This window comes from Xiphophorus maculatus, chromosome 21 (genome assembly GCF_002775205.1).
Source record: "Xiphophorus maculatus strain JP 163 A chromosome 21, X_maculatus-5.0-male, whole genome shotgun sequence".
Lineage (NCBI taxonomy): Eukaryota > Metazoa > Chordata > Actinopteri > Cyprinodontiformes > Poeciliidae > Xiphophorus > Xiphophorus maculatus.
In genome coordinates, this window is record NC_036463.1 from 25,252,749 (window position 1) to 25,277,045 (window position 24,297).

The 24,297-nt window shown below is 44.2% G+C and overlaps 1 protein-coding gene across 1 annotated transcript; it reads right to left on the bottom strand.

Moving 5' to 3' along the window:
- Positions 1-214: 214 nt before the first annotated feature.
- LOC102217631 (tomoregulin-1-like) lies at positions 215-12,424 on the bottom strand. Its single transcript, XM_005811707.3, has 10 exons — positions 11,526-12,424; positions 6,348-6,457; positions 6,080-6,209; positions 5,475-5,501; positions 5,314-5,404; positions 5,086-5,234; positions 3,507-3,554; positions 3,307-3,427; positions 2,840-3,001; positions 215-2,454 (listed from the first exon to the last, which is right to left on the bottom strand). Exons 1-10 carry the CDS (start codon positions 11,662-11,664, stop codon positions 2,370-2,372), a joined length of 1,062 nt encoding a protein of 353 aa, XP_005811764.2. The 5' UTR covers positions 11,665-12,424; the 3' UTR covers positions 215-2,369.
- Between the last annotated feature and the right edge of the window lie 11,873 nt (positions 12,425-24,297).

Below are 24,297 nucleotides of genomic sequence, written 5' to 3' on the forward strand. Positions count from 1 at the left end.
CAAGAATTAATTTTGTGTGGGACATGTTTATGAATTATAATATTTACCTTCATGCAGCAGAACTCACCTGTCCATTTAATCTTCATGTTGGATCCTGTAAACATATCCGTTCAACCAAAACCAAATCTAGAGAAAAACTCTACAGTCCTGGATTTAAAAAAAGAATCACATGTTTTAATATGCAGAGTCTGAGAAAGAACAGAAAACAAAGACCCAGAGGTTCAAACATCATAATTTAATTCTAGTTCAGCTACAGCACAGTCTAAACAACTTCACTGGTTCATGCAGGACGCAACATCTACAGTAAAATCAGGCCCAGTTCCTGCAGGATCCACATCCCAGAGACCTCTGACCTCCGGTCAGCGAACATGAAGGAACCTGCGGTCAGCTTATCGATCTACTCTTCCTACCACAACAAAACACTTCGTACCATCGTTACAAATTATATATGGAAAACAAGCATTTTAAATTATCCTCGGCTCGTCCAAACACGCGCACAAAAACATCCGCATCCATTTCCGGAATGGCGTCATCTGAAAATTAAGCATCAATAAAAATAAAAATAATAATAACAACCTGTACACGTTAGCTTGTACCTCATTAATTCTTAAGCAGTAGAAAAAACAGCATTTTGGTTTTCAGGTGCATCTCATAACAAACACAGAATAAAGAACAAAGTTAAATGTTACATTTTCAGTTTGTGACCCTGTGAGACGCAGCGAAACAGAAAACAAACAGCAGAGGGCGCCATTGGTCCCCAATCACCCTGGAGTCCAGGTACAGAGCGCCCCCTGCAGGGTTAAGGCCGTACAACACGCTGGGGAAAAGTTGGGCTGATAAAAGTGATTTACAGAATTAAACTGTAACAAATCTTTAATTTTAGCCAAAAAGGATAAATCTGAGCTTTTATTTTGAATTGAAAGAAAAAATATTAAATATGGAACAAAACATGATTTTACTTTCCAGAGAAACAATAATAATAATGTCAGATATAAAACTATTATTAGGCATAAAGAAAATGGGAACAAAATCCTTAGAAGATTAATCTGAAAACCAAATTCAGGCTCATTATTTCTGTTCCTGAGTCCAGCAGCTCAGAGTCGCTCAGATATGGATAAAAAACGACCTGATACCAGATTTGGACGGGTCACCAGAATATTCAGAACATTTCCACCGTTTCCCCAGAGGAAACCGATAAGGCAGCAAACCCAAACGCACCGACCCGTGCCGCGCCGCTCAGCAGAAACGAAGCTTCAGGTGTTTCTGTAAACCATGAAACTATTTTAACTCCAGCTGATCATAATCTGAGATGATCAAACCGTTATCATCAGTGTAGAGATCTGAACAAAGGTTAAATGTCATCATACTTGTTTTAAATAAAAGGGTGTTTTTTAGAATTTGACGTGATGAGAGACGTCAGCAAGACAGATGTCACTAGATTATTAATCTGAGTGGCTCTAGATTATAATTAGCAGGAAAAATACAGAAAATGTTTTTCTCTAAAGTTTTAAATTGAATTACAGTCAGTTTGAATTTTTCAGTCAGTAACATTTGCTTCAACAAACTTTTTTTGTTTAGCAATAATGAATTAATATTATGGACGCAGAATTTAAAGTATGAACTTATAATTCTCTAATTTTCAGTTGGATTTCAAAAATCATCATCATGTAAAATAACATTCAGCTTTTTTATCCTTCATGAGTTTTGGCCCTAAAAAACATGAATATGTCAAAGAAAACTCAAATCTGTGTCGGCCTGGTCAGTTCAGTCTGAACATGGATCATCCAATGAGGTGAAGGACAAATTTTCTATTTTAAAAATGACAACAAAAATGATGTTATCATAGTAATAAAATCAGATGTTGGAATGTTACATATCTGACCTGAAAACTGCAGCTTCAGAAAAACAAAGAGTCAAAATGTTTCAGCAGAATCATCCAGAATATTTCAGATTTAACCTTGTTGTGTTTTATATCCCACATGAAGTACGAAACAAGATTCTTAAAACCAAAGCAAACAGTAAGACAGAGTCAGGCTGCGTCCCACAGTGTGAAAACAAAAACAACCTGCATGACGCCAGCCTGATGGTGGCGCTGCAGCAGCGATACAATCAGATAAATAAAGGTTCTGCTTCCTGTTGGATCCACAGTGTTCAGAAAGCAGCTGGACAGACAAACAGATCCGCACAAAAACATCAAGGAAGTCTGACAAATAAGGCCCCTCTAAGAAATCAGAAATAAAATACTTTAAAAAAGGGGGAAATAATAAAAGAGGCACCAGGAAGTCGATATAAAACTGCAGTCTGTCTGTGATACGAAAACCGGACTGGTTGGATTTATAAAAACATGAGGAGGGAAAAACGGACGGCGGCTACATCATCCGAGAAGACGTTCCCGACGGGAAGTGGCCCAGATGCTGCTTCTGTCTGCGGCCACGTTTCGACTTGTTGCACCTCCTGCAGGACGGGAGAGGAAGTGCATGACAGCGAGCAGACGCAAAAAACTGAATTATGAATAAAGTGAATTAAAAAATAAATGTTACTTCAGAAATTTAAAAAACCCAAAAGGAATTTAAAGATCAGAAAAAATTACTTCTGGATGTTCCAGAGTAACATTTTCATTTTTAATCTCTTTTACACAAAAAGCTTTTTGTAAATTATATCCTTTATCTACATCAGCTGTTCTGTTCAATGGAAAATGTGTTCGCTGCCCCCTGCTGGCTGACACCTGCTACTGCATCCACAGGTTGCTAATCTATGTTCTGACTCTAACTGCCAGTTTCTCAGAAATGTTGACATGATCTGTAAAGGTTTGTATTGAATGTGCAGCAGGTGTGCGTACCTGGTGAAGCACATCACCACGGCAACGATGACGGCGATCTGGACGGCTCCGATGATGGCGGCGATGAGAACGTAGTGCAGCTTCTGGCCGCTGGGCACCACATACAGGATGTTAAAGTCCAGCAGCTGGTCGCACCGGGGGCCGCCGTACGCAGCGTCACACCTGGCGCGCACACACACACACACACACACACACACACACACACACACAGGCCGGTTACCATGGTTACATGTACTGAAACTGCCTCTAAAGACAATCATTTGGACGAGGAAAAGCAACAGAACAGCTGAATGTATGAAATTAGTTGGAACATACAAGGAGAATCGGACCAGGTGGGGGTTCTGGACCAGATGGGGGTTCTGGACCAGATGGGAGTTCTGGACCAGGTGGGGGTTCTGGACCAGATGGGAGTTCTGGACCAGGTGGGGGTTCTGGACGGGTTCGGTAAACCCAGACAGGATTCTCACCTGCAGGTGGGCAGGTTGTGTCTCATCTCACACTGGCCGTGTTGGCAGGTCTGAGCTTCGTCTTCAGGGCAGGGCACAGCGCCGTCCAGGAAGCCGTTCCCCTCGTCCGGCTTGGACACCGCTGCATAAGAACAGAGAAGAAGAAAGCTCTGATTTCTGATTGGCTGTCGCAGCAAACAGAGGCGGCGGCAGCAGCTTACCGTAGATGTCTGGTTTCCCCTTCGATCCGTCGTCTTTCCTGCTTTTATCTAAGAAACAAAATACAGAAATATTCTGGTTTTACTCAAAATAAAAAGCAAATCATCTTCGTCTTTTAGCACAGAGAAAAAACTGCTTCTAATGACAGCAGGAAGATCATAAAAAAGAAAATAAATCAGGTTTATGGTTAGATTTTTGAAGGAAAGCTTTTCCATGACTGTTGTTGATTCTTAAACAGGTTTAATCTCACAGATTTTTCTGTGAGACACATTACAGTATTTTATTTTGACACCATAACCTTCTTTCTGTCTGTTTCCTGGTTTATTGACGTTTCCATTTATTTGCGGCCTGATTGTCCAGGTTGATCTGTGGTTCAGGTTTTCTGCTCCTCTGACTTTAATAAAACCTCAGAGCTTCTCTTCCCTCAGGACAAACATGTAACTCTGAGTTTTTCTTAACGTGATGCGATGGAGACGCATCAGAGCTGCTTCAGGGCGAAGACGCGTCTGCAGGAATGTCCTGCTGATGATGATGATGATGATGGTGATGAAGTGAATCTCTAAACTCTCTCTGAAGATGAGTAAAAAGTTCATGAACTATTTATCAGAACTTTCATGAACCTAAAGGACCTCATGAAGTGAAGAGATGCTGCAGCGGCTGATAAAAGTTCAGAACATTAAAGACAGAAAATCAGGTCATTTATTAGAATTAACTGAATAATTAAATCAAACTTTGGTCTTTCATGTTTATGGCATATAAATAATTTGATGTCATATATGAAGACTGCTATGGAAGTTATATTGAGTCCATAAAGCAAACTCTCCTTCTGCTCTGAGGGGATTGGAGGCGGAGTCTATCGGCCCCAGAGGGCCGTCCTCCTTCATGTTAGCTTAGCTTAAATAAAGTTAGCATAAAAAAACATTGGATCATATATGAGAAGAATAAAGATCAGAACTTCTGTTTGGAGGTTTGTCAGGTTTAGCTTACATACAAACTGCAGCTTTAAAAAAATCTAAAATATATATAAATTATTTTTGTTTTGTTTATTAATTATGTTTATTTTGGTCCTTAAAATGAAAACATTTCCACATCATTAATAATTTATCTGCTTCTGTCGACTTTTTACCAAAAACTTTTTGACTTTAATCATTTCTTGGAAACTTTTTACTTTAACAAGTAAAAATATGTGGAAGTTTTTCTGTTTTTATTCAGTATAATTTTTAGTTCCTCTAATCATCTCGGCTAAAATGTGATTTTTTCATGATAAAAGTGTTAACAGCAGATCCATCCAGATCCAGTTCAGCCCCAGTGTTCCCAGTTTGTGTTTCCTGAACACTTGCAGTGATGAAGAGGAGGAGTTCAGATGAAGAGCAGCCCAGCAGGTCAGGGAGCTTCGCTAATCTGGTTTAAAGAATCAGGTTTGGGTTTAAACCCATCAAAGATCCGACTGATTCTGAATCTTTGATCAGTTTTCAGATTCAGGTCATTTAATATAAATGAACTAAAACATGTTTCTACTTTTTCTTCTTCTCCACCCCCCCTTCCATCATCTTCCTCTTTCTGTGTTTTGGAGACGGTTACCTTGGCAACGGCCGACATGTTTGATGTCGATCTTGAGCTGTTTGAGGCAGGACGCCTCGCGGACGTGGCACGGCGTGTCGTAGGTCAGGCCGTCGCCGCCGCACACCGGGTTGTCGTTGTGGCCGTTGCACACGATGTTACACATGCAGCTGAGGAAACGAGAAAAACGTTTTAACGAGTCCAAGATGGCGGCCGAGGTCCAGTGAACGCAGCTCAGAGGAAACTCACAGCAGGTCCTCAGAGTCTTCGTCACATTCGGCTCCAAACTTGCAGTTTTTACATTTGGAGGCTTTTTTCCCTCGACCAGAACCTTCATCATCTGAAAACACAGAAAACTTCATCAGTTCATCTGCAGAGACAAACAACCAGAAGATGAACAAATGATTTACCTCCATCTGCAGAACCAGAACCTCCGTCTGACAAACACAGAGAAGACCTGATGTTAGTCACCCATCCATTATCCATCCATCCATCCATCCATCCATCCATCCATCCATTATCCATCCATCCATCCATCCATCCATCCATCCATCCATTATCCATCCATCCATCCATTATCCATCCATCCATTATCCATCCATCATCCATCCATCCATCCATTATCCATCCATCCATCCATCCATCCATCCATTATCCATCCATCCATCCATGTTTTACATTTTGATGTAAAATCTCTTGACTTTTTATGCGTCTTCAGTTCAAGGAAAGAATTTTTTTTGTCAGCAGAATGAAAACAATCACATGATTTTATTTTAGTGGTTTTGGCCTCATATAATTTGTCCAAATTTAAAATGTTTGTAGTTTTATTTTATGACAATAAGAAGCTGTGTGTGTCTTTGGTAATTAATCGTTTCCCTGACAGGACAGAGGGAGAGAAAATGATTGAGTTGGCAGCAGAAAACCGATGATCAGGGTTTATGAATAATTTAGGAAGAGTGTAATTTCAGGCAAAACCTTCCAGTTTAAGTGCTGGATGTGAGAGGATGAGTGTTACCGTGGTAACAGGCTCCCTCCGACACAATGCTGATGGCTCGCTGCTTCTTGCAGGCGGCTCTGCGGAGGAAACACTCGTTCTGGTACGTGTCTCCGTTGGAGCCGCAGACGGGAACGTACTTCTTGTTGCACTGAAACAGGAAACAAGAAGATTTCAGAACATTTCTGAACAAAAACATCACCAGGATGGTTGTTGCAGCGGCGCTGAGGCTCTAATCCTTCGCTGCCAGCAGGGGGCGCTCTCTGCGCTGCCCCCTGCTGGGACTTACGTGGAACTGACAGACACATTTGATGTCGGCTCCGTTCTCGCGGCAGGTTCCTCCGAAGCGACACGTTCCGGCGTCGCACACGCGCAGATCGCTCTTCTTGTCCGACAAATCTGAAAAACACAAATCATTCGTTACTCAGGATCAGGATTTTAAAAAATACATTTTTAACAGAGAAAATAAACATTGTATTTCCTAAAATGCTGTAACAGCTTTACTTTATTTGTAGCTAAAATACATCTAACATCATCGTGTGGAAGCTCTGCTGCCCTCTGCTGGACATTATGAAGCTTTTCAAAATGATTTTCACATTATTTTTACCTTTAAACAATTTAAATGCAGTAAAAGTCAAAGTAAGTTTGTTTCTATTGTTTGTGAAGTTTCTCCGTTTCCTTCAGTATCACCGATTATCAGCTTCTGGTTGTTATCTGGTTGTCTGACCTCATGGTGGCGCTGCAGCTGAAACAAAACCTCCACCAGGCACAGAAACACTCTCTGCTATCCAGGCTTGTAATTTCCTGATGGCAGCTGATTGGCTGCTGGCATTCAGGCCGGCCAATCAGAGGCTGTAATTACAGGAGCCGAGAGCTCAGCTTCTCCTGTAATTAGTAAATACCACAGAGTGCTGAGCCAGCCACATCCACCTGCTCTCTCATCCCACACACACACACACACACACACACACACAAGCTGTGTTTTCAGGAATCTGACTGAACTCACTGCAGACGATACCTCAAACCGTTTCATTGCTGATAAATCTCCTCACATCTTCATCTTCATCTGGGGAGTTTCAAACTCGTCCCTGAAGCCACAACTTCTACAACGCTGCACTGTTGCTATAGTAACCGCAGGTTGTTTACAGACCGTTACGGGTCTGCAGAGACTCGGAGAGAGAGAGAAAAGCTTCGGTGTTTCAGAAACTGAATCAGGAGAGAAAAACCTAAAGATCGTCTCTCATCTCTTTACAGCTTTTAAATTAATATGAACAATTTCATGGAATGAAAAATAGGCCTGAGGAAAAGCTGGATGTAGATCTAGCCTTTAACTAGGCCACTGTGAGCCGTCTCATTCTGCTCCAGTCTCTGGTTCATCCTGGGTTTCACTCCTTCTTCCCATCAAGCCTGAAATAGTTTCTGAATGTAGAAAAGTTTACAGTTTGGTCTCCTCTGATCGGAGCTTTTCGCTGCAGCTCCTACCTGAGCCTCAGATCTCTGCAGCTCCTCCAGAGACACCAGGACCTTCTGCTCTCCTGTCGGCCCATGTTTTGCTCAGCAGGTTCATCCTCTCTTCTGCTCAAAAATTTTGTTGTTTTAGGTTCTAACTTTTCTCTCCTCCTTCCTGCCTGAGCTGTGCTGGATTTATGTGCTTCATGCTAAGCTAACAGCAGAATGCATGTCTGTCTTCCAGCTGCTCTGATCAAACCTCCTGAATCTTTAGTGAAGCGTTTTGTGGATGAAGCTGGAGAGGAAAGGCAGCCTGGTTGTTTAGCGTCGTCGTCTCCATGGCAACGACTGAGGATTGTTTGATCAGAGGGTTTAGATGGAACTGATGGAGTCAGCTGACCTCATGACCTCATGACCTCATGACCTCATGACCTCAGGTCAGTCAGAAACTGAAGCACAGAGTCGATGTTCATGTTTCGTCCAGAGCAGCAGAGATTCCTCCTGTCACACGGCCAGGATCCAGAACCGCTCTGGATCCAGAACCACTATGGATCCAGAACCGCCCTGGATCCAGAACCGTCCTGGGTCCAAACCCGGCAGAGTTCCATCAGCCTTCAGGCTGCAGCTTGTTGGTTTTATTCAGACGAGGAACCAAACAGAGGTTCTGGTTCTGGTTCTGGTTCTGGTTTCTCCTCATCAGGTGAAACATTTACATCAGAACCAGCAGCAACCAGAGCTCCAGTGCTGGTTTGGACCCAACGGGCCCATGATCCTCACCAGACACCCTGATGGATCCTGACCAGTGCAAACTGGGACTCATCCACAGAGCTGCTGGTTTTAACAGGTTCTGAAGAAATTAATCAGATTATTTATAATTAATTGATTTTTGAAACAGTCAAATAATTTATAATTGATTAATCGTCAACTGGAGCATAAAGTCAGAGCAGCAGACGAGACAAAAATATGTAAAATATTAAATAGATTTTGAATTTAGGAAAAACTAAAATCTGTTGAATCAGTTTTAACTTCACCTGGTTCAGATACTGTAAAAAATAATCTATCATCTTAACCGTCCAGTTTTTAACAGGTTCATCAATAAATAATCAATCGATCAGATTTACACTGATCTGATGTTCAAACAGAAAAAATTGGATTTTTTACCTGCAGATTCAAATGATCAAGATTTTAATAACAAAATGCCGTTTTCTGCATTTTAGGCAATAAAACGTTTATTTTTTTAATCAAAAAAATATTTAATATGTTTGGAACTTTTAATCTGTTTCTAATATTGTATAAAAAGTTTAAGTTGTTAAATGAAAAAGTGCAGAAGTTGCTCATTTTTATCAGATTAATCATCAGAATAATTGATCGTTTCAGTTATGATTCAAAACTTCTTCACATCCTAATTCTGCCAGTTTTACCTCCAACATTCATAATAATAATAATAATAATAATCAGGAAGCTGCAGCCGACATGTTCAGGTTAGAAAAACTGAACAAATCATTTTACGGATAATTATTTCAATAAAGTTTTGCTTCTCTGGAGCAACACAAAAGTTACCCTTGGTGTTATTTTTGTAAATTGATTGAAGATCAATAAAATTGTTTTAATTTTCTCACCTAAAAATGATCAATTCGTTTTTTTCACAGATTATTATTGTCAGATAATTAAAGCTTCACTAAAATCCTGTTATTCCTTCTGAACTAAACAAGTTCAAATCTGAGGCCGAGTGGAGCATCTTGCCAGGAGAACATCTGTTCCAGACGTTAAAACGTCGGGCCTTCATCTCTGGACTCGGTTCTTTTCGCTCCTCGTTTCCACATTTAGATCAGAAAAAATCCATCAAAGTCAAACTTTCCTCCAAAGTTCATCTGCAGAATCGTGAAACTGGAAACTAAAAATACTCGAATGGTTTTTTGTTTCTCAGAGCAGCTGCAGGTTCTGCTGAAAACAGAACAAAGAAATGATCCAGAACATCCAGAACTCCTGCAGAACACCAACAGGTCCAGAATTTCTCCAATCAGAACCAACAGTTTGAACTGAAAAGTTCCTCAGATAAAAACCTTTAAAATAGTCAGAAACAGAAATTTATTTCATATTTTCCAACATTCAGTCAAAATGTCTGCTGAGAAAAATGATCAAATTAAAAATGTTGCATTGGTTCAGAGTTTATACATATTTTATAAACTTCCAGGAAAAATCTTTAGTTTCTGTTTGGCCTGAAAACATTGAAGTGACTTTTATTTTCAGATCAAGTTAAAATTCGGCTCCATTTTAAATCAGACGTTTAAAAACATCCAGTAAAACTTTCAGGTTCTGTTTGTCACCCAGTTTAAGATCCAGCTGCCCAGTTTAGGTTCTGATCTGATCTGGAGGATCTGGACCTGGATCCAGTTTCAGTTTTTATCTGATTCTCAGGGACGAAAAAACTAAACTGATCCATAAATTGAACAAAAACTAACAGATAAAACTAATTATGTGAATAGAAATGATCATTTAGATCATAAAATAAAGAATAAAACTTCACAGCTAAATCATTTTTCCATCTTCATAAATGATCCAGACCTGAAAAAATATGGAATTTAAAACTGACTTTTAAATCATAAATGTAGTAAAAAGTGGGTTTGATCTTTTGGATCCTTCTGGGCCACCGTACATTTAGGTTCTGAAGATCCAACTGGAGTCGGTTCTGTCGGGTCTAAAGCTGAGGAACCGACCCAGAACCAGAACCGGAAAAGTTTTCATCAGAAACGGATCAGGAAAAAGATATTTCACATTGATTGATTGATTGATTGATTGATTGATTGATTGATTGATTGATTGATTGATTGATTGATTGATTGATTGGTTCCAGATCCAAAGATATTTTTAAAAACTGGACTCTCTACATATTCGCTGCTTCACCGATTTGCTGAATTTTTACTGGAGTTTATCTAAAATATTTGAAATAAAAAGCAGATTAATAACTGAAACAGAGACATGATGCTACCTGCTGCTAGCGTTTAGAAAGCAGCCAATCCAGGAGCAGATTTATTTTCCTTGGATCTGATTGGCTGAACCACAAAGAGCAGAGACAAGGAAAAGTGCAGATGTTTGTTTCCACTGTGTCATAATTCATATTAAAGTTTATTTGTTGTTTGGCTATAAAAGTTTTTAGAGTAAATCTCAAGTCTTTGTTCCTTTGAGCTCCTGAAGCCCTCAAACAGCAGCCATTATTCATCCATTCATCCATTCATCCATCACTCCAGACTGGACCGTTTACATACAGCCTGGAACTCCAGACTCTTTAAATGTGACTAAAATATGCTGAGGCTGAAAAATTCACACAAGTTGAAATCTTCAACCTGCAGAACGACGTCGAGTTTCTGAGTTTCTGACTCAGTGAAAACAGAAATGAAACTGAAACAACGTTTCAGTGAAACCGGAGCCTGGAGTCGACCAGCAGAGGTCCAGACCAAACGGACCTCTGGGCTTCAGTGATTCCACATTATTAACTGGGTTTCCTCCCGTTTGCAGTAAATCTGCAGGATTCAGGGTCTGATGCTGCAGCTGACTGACCCGGTGTAACTCTACCCTCGGGTCCCGGCGGTCAGATGCAGCTGAGGTTCTGTTTGAGGTCAAGCTGCCGTAAATCTGAGCTGCGGTTTGATGAATCTGTCAGAAACGCCCAGTTCCTCCCAGCCTGTAATTAAACCCAGAATAGACCCGGCCTGAACTGAGGAGTGGTCACACACACACACACACACACACACACACACACACACACACACACACACACACACACACACACACACACACACACACACACACACATATCTGTGGTCTCTTTAACCTGCTGCTGTCATCATGAACCTCCTGTTATCCTTGAGATGCATCTGGTTTATCATCCTGCTCGGTCGTCATGACAACAGGGGGATGACAACACCTCAATCACGTGATCAGAGGGTAGAAACAATAAGGCTGCAGCCAGTGACCTCTGACCTGCAGCTTCAGGTGTGTGTGTGTTTTGGGGGCTCACCTGGACACTCCGCGGCCTTCCCGGGGCCGCAGTCCGCGCTGCCGCCGCCTCCGCTGCGGGGGAACGAGCTCCGGGCTGCGGGGAGACCCAGCAGAACCAGCAGGCAGCAGAACCAGGAGACCCGGCGCAGAGGAGCCATGATGGACGGACAGAGAGGAGCGGAGGGGGGCGGGGGGGGGATGGAGGGATGCAGCTGAATGAAGGTTTGAGAGAAAAATGGGTGAAATGAAGGAATCCGGGTTTTTCTGGCTCCTTCTTCTTCTAAACTGATCCGGAACGAGAGAGAGAGATGAGCCAAAAATAAAATCCTTAAATCCTCTTTGTGTCCATGCGTCCTCCTGAAACTCCTCTGGGCTTCCAGGAGAAACACTTCCAGAGGAAATAGGCTGGAAAAGCCGAGCAGAAAGCCGGGAGGAGGCTTCACAGCGCAGCCAGGGACAACAAAGCAGCAGAGGGCCTGGGGGGCTGCACACACCGACCCCCACACCTCACAGCCCGGACACAGCCTCCATCCCCCAGCCCCCGCTGCCAAGCGCTCAAACCGGCGGGGAGAAGAACCGACCGCGGGGCGCCGCGGAACGACCGATCCAGGTGGAGCTCCGGAGGGGCCGCAGCTGCAGCATCCAGGCCGAGCAGGAGCGTCTGTGCGCCGGGGAGGCTGGGCGGAAAGGCTCGGTGGGTCGGAGTCGGACCGGTACTTTTCTTTCTTTTCTCTCCGTGCTCCTGTTCTTTCTCCCCCGGATCACATCAACAAAGGCCCGGACCATGTGACCTGCAGGAGACCACTCCCACACACAGAGACACCCCCACAGCCCCACTCAGAACCAGCGCGCAGCCCATAATAATCCCAACAAATTGGGGTTAATTAGTGACGTTTTAATCCCGCAGGTGTGTGTGTGTGTTGGGGTGTGTGTGTGTGTGTGTGTGTGTGTGTGTGTGTGTGTGTGTGTGTGTGTGTGTGTGTGTGTGTGTGTGTGAGTGGGGGGGGGGGTGTATGGGGGTAAAACCCCCTGCTGACCAAGTCTGAAACCAAAACGGACTTAAATAAAATTTAAATCAATTCAGTTTCACACTCTGGAAAAAACACTGAAATATTATTTTGGTAAATTTTCACAATTTTACACCAAACATGAAGTAATTCAGAGAAACTTAAACCTTTAATTCTTTGATCCTTTCTGTCCTGAGATCAAGTTTATTTTTATCATCAATTAGTTTTTATCAGCATTTAGAGACTTTGGTTGATTTTTCAGTTTTACATCTCAAAGCAAATTATGTAAAAATGTATCATCCATCCATCCATCCATCCATCCATCATCCATCCATCCATCCATCCATCCATCCATCCATCCATCCATCCATCCATCCATCCGTCCATCCGTCCATCCATCCGTCCATCCGTCCGATGGATGATGGATCCATCCATCATCCATCCATCATCCATCCATCCATCCATCCATCCATCCGTCCATCCGTCCGATGGATGATGGATCCATCCATCATCCATCCATCCATCCATCCATCCATCCATCCGTCCATCCGTCCATCCATCCGTCCATCCGTCCGATGGATGATGGATCCGTCCATCATCCATCCATCCGTCCATCATCCATCCATCCATCCATCATCCATCCGTCCATCCGTCCGATGGATGATGGATCCATCCATCATCCATCCATCCGTCCATCCATCCATCCATCATCCATCCATCATCCATCCATCCATCCATCATCCATCCATCCATCCCTCCGTCCGTCCATCCATCCATCCATCCATCCATCCGTCCATCCGTCCGATGGATGATGGATCCATCCATCATCCATCCATCCATCTGTCCATCCATCCATCCATCCATCCATCCGTCCATCTGTCCGATGGATGATGGATCCATCCATCCATCCATCCATCCATCCATCCATCCATCCATCCATCCATCCATCCATCCATCCATCTTCTTCCGCTTATCCGAGGTCGGGTCGCGGGGGTAGCAGCTTCAGAAGGGAGGCCCAGACTTCCCTCTCCCCAGCCACTTCTTCTAGCTCCTCCGGGGGAATCCCGAGGCGTTCCCAGGCCAGCCGAGAGACATAGTCCCTCCAGCGTGTCCTGGGTCTTCCCCGGGGCCTCCTCCCGGTGGGACGTGCCCGGAACACCTCACCAGGGAGGCGTCCAGGAGGCATCCTGACCAGATGCCCCTCAACTGGCTCCTCTCGATGTGAAGGAGCAGCGGCTCTACTCTGAGTCCCTCCCGGATGACTGAGCTTCTCACCCTATCTCTAAGGGAGAGCCCAGCCACCCTACGGAGAAAACCCATTTCGGCCGCTTGTATCCGCGATCTCGTTCTTTCAGTCATGACCCAAAGCTCATGACCATAGATGAGGGTGGGAACGTAGATCGACCGGTAAATCGAGAGCCTCGCTTTTTGGCTCAGCTCTCTCTTCACCACGACGGACCGGTACAGCGCCCGCTTGACAGCAGACGCTGCGCCAATCCGCCTGTCGATCTCCCGCTCCCTTCTTCCCCCATTCGTGAACAAGATCCCGAGATACTTAAACTCCTCCACTTGGGGCAGGACACCCCCCCTGACCCGGAGAAGGCACTCTACCCTTTTCCGGCTCAGGACCATGGCCTCGGATTTGGAGGCACTGATCCCCATCCCGGCCGCTTCACACTCGGCTGCGAACCGCTCCAGCGAGAGCTGCAGATCATGACCTGATGAAGCCAAAAGGACCACATCGTCTGCGAAAAGCAGAGATGAGATCCTAAGGCCACCAAATCGGATCCCCTCAACACCTTGGCTGCGCCTAGAAATTCTGTCCATGAAAGTGATGAACAGAATCGGTGACAAAGGGCAGCCCTGGCGGAGTCCAACTCTCACCGGAAACGAGCCCGACTTACTGCCGGCAATGCGGACCAGACTCTGACACCGGTCATACAGGGACCTGACAGCCCGTATCAAAGGGCCCGGTACCCCATACTCCCGGAGAACCCCCCACAGGGCTCCCCGAGGGACACGGTCGAACGCCTTCTCCAAGTCCACAAAACACATGTAGACTGGTTGGGCGAACTCCCATGCACCCTCCAGGACCCTGCCGAGGGTGTAGAGCTGGTCCAGTGTTCCACGACCAGGACGAAAACCACACTGCTCTTCCTGGATCCGATGTTCGACTATCCGACGGACCCTCCTCTCCAGGACCCCTGAATAGACCTTGCCAGGGAGGCTTAAGAGTGTGACCCCTCTATAATTGGAGCACACCCTCCGGTCCCCCTTTTTGAACAGGGGGACCACCACCCCAGTCTGCCAATCCAGGGGAACTGCCCCCGATGTCCATGCGACATTGCAGAGTCGCGTCAACCAACACAACCCCACAACATCCAGAGCCTTAAGGAACTCCGGGCGGATCTCATCCACCCCCGGGGCCTTGCCACCGAGGAGCTTTTTAACCACCTCGGTGACCTCGTCCCCAGAGATTGGAGAGCCCAACCCAGAGTCCCCAGGCTCCGCTTCCTCAGTGGAAGGCATGTTGGTGGGATTGAGGAGGTCTTCGAAGTACTCCGCCCACCGGCCCACAACGTCCCGAGTAGAGGTCAGCAGCACACCATCCCCACTATAAACAGTGTTGGTGCTGCACCGCTTCCCCCCCCTGAGACGCCGGATGGTGGACCAGAATCGCCTCGAAGCCGTATGGAAGTCTTTCTCCATGGCCTCTCCAAACTCCTCCCACGCCCGAGTTTTTGCCTCAGCAACCGCCCGAGCCACATGCCGCTTCGCCCGCCGGTACCCATCAGCTGCTTCCGGAGTCCCACAGGCCAAAAAGGCCCGATAGGACTCCTTCTTCAGCCTGACGGCATCCCTCACCGAAGGTGTCCACCAGCGGGTTCGAGGGTTGCCGCCGCGACAGGCACCGACAACCTTGCGGCCACAGCTCCGATCGGCCGCCTCGACGATGGAGGCACGGAACACGGTCCACTCGGACTCCATGTCCCCCACCTCCCCCGGGACGTGTTCGAAGTTTTGCCGGAGATGGGAGTTAAAGCTCCGTCTCACAGGGGATTCCGCCAGACGTTCCCAGCAGACCCTCACAACACGTTTGGGCCTGCCAGGTCTGACCGGCTTTCGCCCCCACCACCGGAGCCAACTCACCACCAGGTAGTGGTCAGTGGACAGCTCCGCACCTCTCTTCACCCGAGTGTCCAAGACATACGGCCGCAGATCCGATGAAACGATGACAAAGTCGATCATCGAACTGCGGCCTAGGGTGTCCTGGTGCCAAGTGCACATATGGACACCCTTATGCTTGAACATGGTGTTCGTTATGGACAATCCATGGCGAGCACAGAAGTCCAGCAACAGAACACCGCTCGAGTTCAGGTCGGGCGGGCCGTTCCTCCCAACCACGCCCCTCCAGGTCTCACTGTCATTGCCCACGTGAGCGTTGAAGTCCCCCAGCAGAACAAGGGAGTCCCCAGGAGGAGCACTCTCCAGTACCCCCTCTAAGGACTCCAAAAAGGGTGGGTAATCTGAACTGTCGTTCGGCCCGTAAGCACAAACGACAGTCAGAACCCGTCCCCCCACCCGTAGGCGGAGGGATGCTACCCTCTCGTTCACCGGGGTAAACCCCAACGTACAGACGCCGAGATGGGGAGCAACAAGTATGCCCACTCCTGCCCGACGCCTCTCACCTTGGGCAACTCCAGAGTGGAAGTATGTCCAGCCCCTCTCAAGGAGACTGGTTCCAGAACCAGAGCCGTGCGTCGAGGTGAGACCGACTATTTCTAGCCGGAACCTCTCGACCTCACGCACTAGCTCCATGGGCTGCCACCTTATTGTGGTGGAGGGGTTTGAGTGTCCCAATGATCCTAGGAGCTATGCTGTCTGGGGCTTCATGCCCCTGGTAGGGTCACCCAAGGCAGACAGGTCCTAGGTGAGGGACCAGACAAAGAGCAGCCCGAAGACCCCTTATGATGGACAAGAACTTTGGACTTGGTGTTCCCTCGCCCGGACGCGGGTCACCGGGGCCCCACTCTGGAGCCAGGCCTGGAGGGGGGGCACGATGGCGAGCGTCTGGTGGCCGGGCTTTTACCCATGGAGCCCGGCCGGGCTCAGCCCGAAGAGGAAACATGGGCCCCCCCTCCCATGGGCCCACCACCCGTGGGAGTGGCCAAAGGGGTCGGGTGCAGTGTGGGATGGGTGGCAGCAGAGGGAGGGGACCCTGGCGGTCCGATCCTCGGTTGCAGAAACTGGCTCTTGGGACGTGGAATGTCACCTCTCTGGTGGGGAAGGAGCCGGAGCTAGTCCATCCATCCATCCATCATCCATCCATCCATCCATCATCCATCCATCCATCCATCCATCCATCCATCCATCATCCATCCATCCATCCATCCATCCATCATCCATCCATCCATCCATCATCCATCCATCCATCATTCATCCATCCATCCATCCATCCATCCATCCATCCATCCATCCATCCATCCGTCAGACCAAAGTTTCACTCTGGATGTTTTCTAAATCTCAAATTGTTTTAATCAATAATCTGGTTTGATCCACTGATAGATGATCACTTTAGGTGAAACTCTTTAGTTTTGCTCTTCAGCGTCTTTAGCTGCTCTGAGATGAATTTTCTTAGAGTTTGTAAAACTAGAAGCTGAATCTCCAAATAACAAGAAACTTATTTATGGTGAAACTGTTGTTGCCGCCCTGGGCGGTGAGCCAGATTCACCATAAGAAAAGGACTTCATAATTTTTCATAAAGTTGCTGTTAAAAACAAAAAAGCATCGAAATGCAGAACAAGACGACGTTCAGTCAGGACTGAATCTGTTCAATGGTTTTTAGATTTAGAGCAGATGAATCTGTTTCTCTGACAGGTTCTGTTGAAACCAGCAGATGGCGCCACAGAGTAACAATCTACTACCTTCTATCTAAATCTGCAGTAAAGAAATACAAGAATAACAACAAGGAGTGAAAAAAACACAAAAACCGAAACGAAAACAATCATATTTTAATGAAAAGTTTCAATCAAAATGAAAACAGAAAACTGTCAGAAACCATCAGAGGACAAGAAAGAGACACTTAAATCAGAAACCTGGATTTGATCATAACATCCCACAGTAAGACCTGACAGAGGAAAACAGCCCTGGACTTTGACTAGGCCGGCCTAGAGCAATCTGTACATGGACAGTTAAACACCTGGTCCAGGTGTCACAACTCATTCAGACACCAGCAGCACTGAGACTGATGAACGTGTGATTCATTCATTCATTCATTCATTCATTCATTCATTCATTCATTCATTCAGTGAAAACCTTCTGTCTGCTCTGAGTCTGAACTCAACCTGTGATGAAGTGAATTAAAAACTGTTTCTATGTAACCTGCTGATCAGAACATTTATTATTATAACAGGTTTTTTTGTTTGTGTTTTTACAGTGAAATCAGAAACTGCAGCATAAAATTATTAGGCAGAAATAAAACTAAAACAAAAATGTATAAAAACAAGAAACCAGGAGTGAAATCATAAAGCTGAGAAAAACCTCAGAAATGCAGATTAAAAGTTTTTCTGTTTTCTGTGATGAAGGTCGTCCTGAAACTACAACGGTTCAAAGTTTCATAAATATTTATTATGGACATAAACCTTAAACTCTTCAACACCTGGATTAAAATGCAGGTAAACAGACGGATCCGTTTCCCTTCTCTGGTTTTTACCCAGAATTCCATCAATAATCTGGATTATTGTGACACTGGAAAGTTTTCTGACCTTCCTGTGAATTTAATTAAATTTAACTCCATTAATCCCCTGAAGCAGAACTTTTCTCTCCTTCTGGACCCAACAGAACCACAAAACCAGCTGCAAACATCAGAAACATCGTTTATGATCACAGTGATATTAATAAAGTCAGAATAAAATGTAAATAATTTAAACATTTCTTTTTTTTCTGCGTTTGTATCAAACTTCATCTCTGTAGTGAAAAATTTAACGTTTAAAACATTTTAGATTCACTGATTTTAAAACTTTAACGTCTCATAAAAAGGATAAAAAGTAACTTTTTAATTTCCAACATGTTCTGTTGAAACCTGGAAATGTTTAGTGACTGAATGTGCAGGAAGTTATTTTTATCAACCATATCTGAGTTAAACATCAAGATTTTAAACAACCTGATGAAAATCAGAAACATAAAAACTGTTTCAGAGTTTAATTTATCTGAGACGGTTTTTGGTTTGACTTTATTTAAAACACATGAACCAAAAATAAAGAAATTAAATTACAACATCACTGTCCTCTCAGTAATGCAAAAGTTTTCAGATGTTTATTATGTATTTATTGCTTCATGTTTATTTCATAACTGGTTTATTGCGGCTGGGAAACAGGTGAAGTTAATCTGCAGAACGAAGAGCAGCTGAGTCCGAATCTGGAGACTAAACACCAGAAATGGAAACAACAGAACCGACCTGAACATGAAGAACTGGAACCGAGTCAGAATCACTCAGAGGTTCTGATCAGAGGTTCTGCTGGGATTCCTCCTCTGCAGGTCGGATCGGATCAAACCGGATCCTCATCCAGACTGTGAGTTTACAGCCTGAGGGCGTTCCCACTGATAACTGATTATTGATCGAACACACACTCAGATTAATCCTCCGGATCATTAGTTATAAATCTGGTTCTTCTGTGATTTAAAACTTTATTTACATATTTAACTTGTTTCTGAATGTTTTATCTTTTCTCCTCTGGTTAAATCATTAATGTGACGTTAACAGCTTCATGTTTCCAGTTTCTCTTTGTTTGAAGTTTCTCAGGTTTTATCACTTCTTCCTCCAAACATATTTATTAATTTTATTCTATAAACCACCAGCAGATCTTCACAGTGAGGAGAAATGAAAATGATTCAGAGTTTAAATCGTCTCTCAGATTTTCTTCCAGCATCGTTTCATCATCAACAGTTTCCAGTTTCTCCTCTGAGCCTGTAAAATGTTTCTGTCTTTAGTTTTACTGCCACCTCATCTCAGCTGTAAACATAATAAAAGTCTGATGGGCTCAGGAATGAGGTCGTGTCCAGAACCGAGCAGATTTCTGTAGAACCTGAGAGCTGCAGGGTTTCACCAGGTTGAGGTTTCATCCAGACGCCGACGTGTCGCTGCAGCAGTGATTAGAAACCAGTGGTGGGCCGTGCAGTTCACTCCCAGGCCTTCAGTACTGATCCGTCTGCATCAATCCAACCCTCAATAATTATTTTATGGCTATAAAACGTCTAAAGCTGCGACACACATAAAAAAAACATCAAAAATAACCTGATAAAAATGCAATATTATTTAGGAATATAGCAACATTTTACTCACCAAAAATCCTGATTATTTGTGCACAGAATCCATCCTCCTTTCTGTCCTCAAGAAGATTTCAGTTACTCTGTTGTGCAGATAATCTGTGTGTTTCAGTTCCATGAAGAAGTTCTTTTCTATCGCCGTCCAAGCTAATGGCTAATACACTCTGACTGTCCAATCAGAGCGTGAATACGCTGACGTTTCTGTACGCCTGCTAGAGGACCTTGGGGTCGCCAACTCAAAATCTGATTGGTTGAAGCAACAGTTTGATCAACATTTATTTTATGCTGCAGAACTGATTGTGAAGGCCTCCAGGCAGATTACTTTGCCCCTGGCAACAAATAGTGGCTGAAATGTGATTGGTTAAATGCTTAAATATGAAAATACACGTCTGGAAGCAGCAACCAGGGGGCTAGCAATGAAAGGAAGCAGACAGACCATTTGGATTTATTTAATACGTATTTATGGACAAAATATAATTAACATTAGTCTGTGAGTCAGATATTTTTAGGCCAGCAGAGAAGGCCTTGCAGGCCCTGACGGCCCACCACTGATAGAACCAGGCAGTGAAGCAGCAACACTGATGAAACAACCAGGTGTGTGTGTGTGTGTGTGTGTGTGGGTGTGTGTGTGTGTGTGTGTGTGTGTGTGTGTGTGTGTGTGTGGGTGTGTGTGTGTGTGTGTGTGTGACTAAGTGCAAAGTTTTCCCAGAAACAAACCAAAAGGTGAAAGGTCAAAGAACCCTGATGATCCAGTTGTTTTCTACTGTTTTCCTTCCTTTGACCCAGAAATCGCTGCAACGTTTTCAGTTTTTCTAAAGTTTTCTGGGATTCCTGCTGGTTTTCACCTCCAGCTCTTCCTTCATTGGTAGAAATGAAAACCTGCCATAAATCAGATTCTCCTTCTGTTTAGTCGCTGACCAGGTTCAGAGCCGTTTCTGCCCAGCAACTGGCTGTCAGCTGCTGTTAGAGACAAACGACCAACCAAAATCCATCAGTGGGTTTTTCCTGCTTTGTTAGCATGAAGTGAAAATTTAGGCAAAAATAAACAACAAGCAGAAAATGGATATTAATTATGAATGCAGCATGTTGCTGTGCATTAAATCTGTGAAAACAGAAAAAAAACATCCTGCTGAGATTGAAACTATATTGTTATATTTTATAAAGTTTGTTCAGAATAAAACGACAGAAATGTAACAAAGAAATCCAGAAAAACATTTAAATGAATATAAAACATAACTTTCCTGTTTGAATGGATTAAACTAAAGAAATAACATTTTTATATAACATTTCTAAAAGAACTAAAGTTATATTAATAATAAATATAAACTGTAAAAACATTTAAAACAATAGAAAATTAATCATTTAAAAACGTTTCTCTTTTTTGATGTGACATTAAGGAGGAAGAGGAGGTGTGTGTGCTGCTGGGTTGAGCCCTGAATGTGTTCTGATCCATCATTCAGCTCCAGTTTGGTTCTGGTTTTGTCCAACCAACAGGCTGCAGGTTGGTTCTGATGAGGTTCTGATGTGGTTCTGATGAGGTTCTGATAGTTTTGTGTTTCCTGATTTGCAGACACTTTGCTTTGATGCATTGATCTGAGATTTAACCATTTTATGATGTAATGATGATAAAACCTCCATTTTGTTTTCATCCGGTTGTTCTTGAGTATCAAGACTCGGTTTTTATGTTTGGTTCTTTGTTTTTGTTGTTTCTCTTTTTATCAGTTATGTTTTACGCACCTTTTTAAATATTTATTAGTGATTTTTGTTAGATTTTTGTTAGCTTAGCCTTCTTCATACCAATCAACCTTCCTGTGAGTCGTTGTTCAGGATTCAATCAGGGAACTACATGGTGACAGATGTCTTCGCTCCCTCAGGAATGCATGAGGTAGAGGAGAAGAGCAGCGCCATGCGATGGCGTCTGTCCCAGAGGCAGACCGACTCCCTCCTCCTGCTCGGACACATTCTTCATCAGGCCTGGGGCTCCACACTCCACCCTGCATCTCAAAATGTCCTTTTAGTTTTCAGTTCCAGCATTAGGAGACAAAGCTTAGATTAAGATGATAGATTGTTCTTATTTGATTATTTCTGCTACTGATTTAAGTTGTACTGTAGATAAAGAAAATTCTAAAAGATGTTGTGGACATTCAATTAATGCGTCACCTCAAAGTCCTTCGATGGTTGTAAAATACCAATGATGTTTCATTGAGGAGAGAAAAAGGTGGAACAGCTGTTGATCAGTTGCTTTAGCCAATAAATTATAAAATGAAACAACACCCTGTGACTTGTTATCCAAGTCACTAAAACTGAAACTGAATCTGTAACAACAGCTGGTTGTAAAAAGCAGAAGATGAGCCGTTAACTGTCTGTGGGAGATCATTTCACTGCGGCTGCTACAGTTCCTGACTGGTCACCAGTGTACCTGGGTTACCTAGTGTAGGTAATCTGAATGTGAGTTGGATTACCTGTGGCTGTCCGAGAGAAGAGCCCAGTCACACTTTCACCGAACTGCAGTGTGTGTGTAAGGCGAGAGAGGAGAGCGTCAGTGGGAAATTGACCAGAATCCGACCAAAGTTAGCAGCAGGGGGTCTATCCTGCATCCTCACCCGATGTGCTGAGGGCGACTTGCGGGGTAGACAACTTGAACCATCAGAGATGGAGTGACGGATGAAGGGGAGGAAAATCTGGGGAGGAAGTCGGCCGCAATGATGCCCTGGAAAATGAGAACGACGAGACCTCGTCAGATCTGCATCAGCTACTCTGCCATGGAGGGGGACAGATAAACCCACCGCATGATAGATAAACAGAATAGAGTCAAGACTATCATGGAGCCTACGGTGAGGCCACAGGAAAAGCTGATCCAGCATCAGCTACCATCACACTCTAAGGAAAAGCCAGTGTACTGCTGTGCCAAACTGTCCCACAGAAACCAGTAGAACTCTTGAAGACTGTAGAGATACTGATAAAAGAATAACAAACCCTAAAGCCAGAGCTGCAGAAAGACACAGTGACTGTTAGACCTGCAGCGATCGGAGAAGTTTAAAACCAAGAATGAGGAACTGATGCATCAGCCTGACACAGAAAGTTTGGCTCCATCATGTTGGCTAAAGACAGACTGGATATGGACAAATATTCATCACCTGGAGCAGCTGAGGCAGCCAGTCAGGAAGCTGTGAGATGGAGCCAAGGAGCCTGATGGAGGCTGGTGGCTGTGGTCAGCAGGGAAGGTCAAGATGCTGCGATAAAAGTGAACAATGAAAACGGGGGCTTGTCAGGCTGTGGAGGTACACTAACCAATGTGGAAAAGAAATACAAGAAGGGAAAAAAGGTTGGCTGCTTAGACTAAATATGGGAGAACATTAAAAGACTTTTACAAAGTCAATCAAAGTCATCAGACAGTCAAGTTCACAAAGGGGGAAAAGCAGCATTGAAAACACAGGAGCCACAAACACCAGAACATCGACAGTGAAAATCCCCATGAGTGGGTTCTCTACATAATGGGTTAAGAAAGGACTGGATCAGGTGGCTTACTGGGGGTTGATACTCACACAAAATGAAATAAAAGTCTGATGGGCTCAGGAATGAGGTCGTGTCCAGAACCGAGCAGATTTCTGTAGAACCTGAGAGCTGCAGGGTTTCACCAGGTTGAGGTTTCATCCAGACGTGTCGCTGCAGCAGTGATTAGAAACACAGTTTCTGAGGAAGGCAGTGAAGCAGCAACACTGATGAAACAACCAGGTGTGTGTGTGTGTGTGTGTGTGTGTGTGTGTGTGTGTGTGTGTGTGTGTGTGTGTGTGTGTGTGTGTGTGTGTGTGTGTGTGTGTGTGTGTGTGTGTGTGTGTGTGTGTGTGACTAAGTGCAAAGTTTTCCCAGAAACAAACCAAAAGGTGAAAGGTCAAAGAACCCTGATGATCCAGTTGTTTTCTACTGTTTTCCTTCCTTTGACCCAGAAATCGCTGCAACGTTTTCAGTTTTTCTAAAGTTTTCTGGGATTCCTGCTGGTTTTCACCTCCAGCTCTTCCTTCATTGGTAGAAATGAAAACCTGCCATAAATCAGATTCTCCTTCTGTTTAGTCGCTGACCAGGTTCAGAGCCGTTTCTGCCCAGCAACTGGCTGTCAGCTGCTGTTAGAGACAAACGACCAACCAAAATCCATCAGTGGGTTTTTCCTGCTTTGTTGGCATGAAGTGAAAATTTAGGCAAAAATAAACAACAAGCAGAAAATGGATATTAATTATGAATGCAGCATGTTGCTGTGCATTAAATCTGTGAAAACAGAAACAGAAAAAAAAACATCCTGCTGAGATTGAAACTATATTGTTATATTTTATAAAGTTTGTTCAGAATAAAACGACAGAAATGTAACAACATGAGATGATGTCACAGCTGCTGCAGCTTTTTGTTCATTTACTTTAAAAACAGGAAATGATATTTTTCTCCTGAATGTTTCTATCAGTAGAA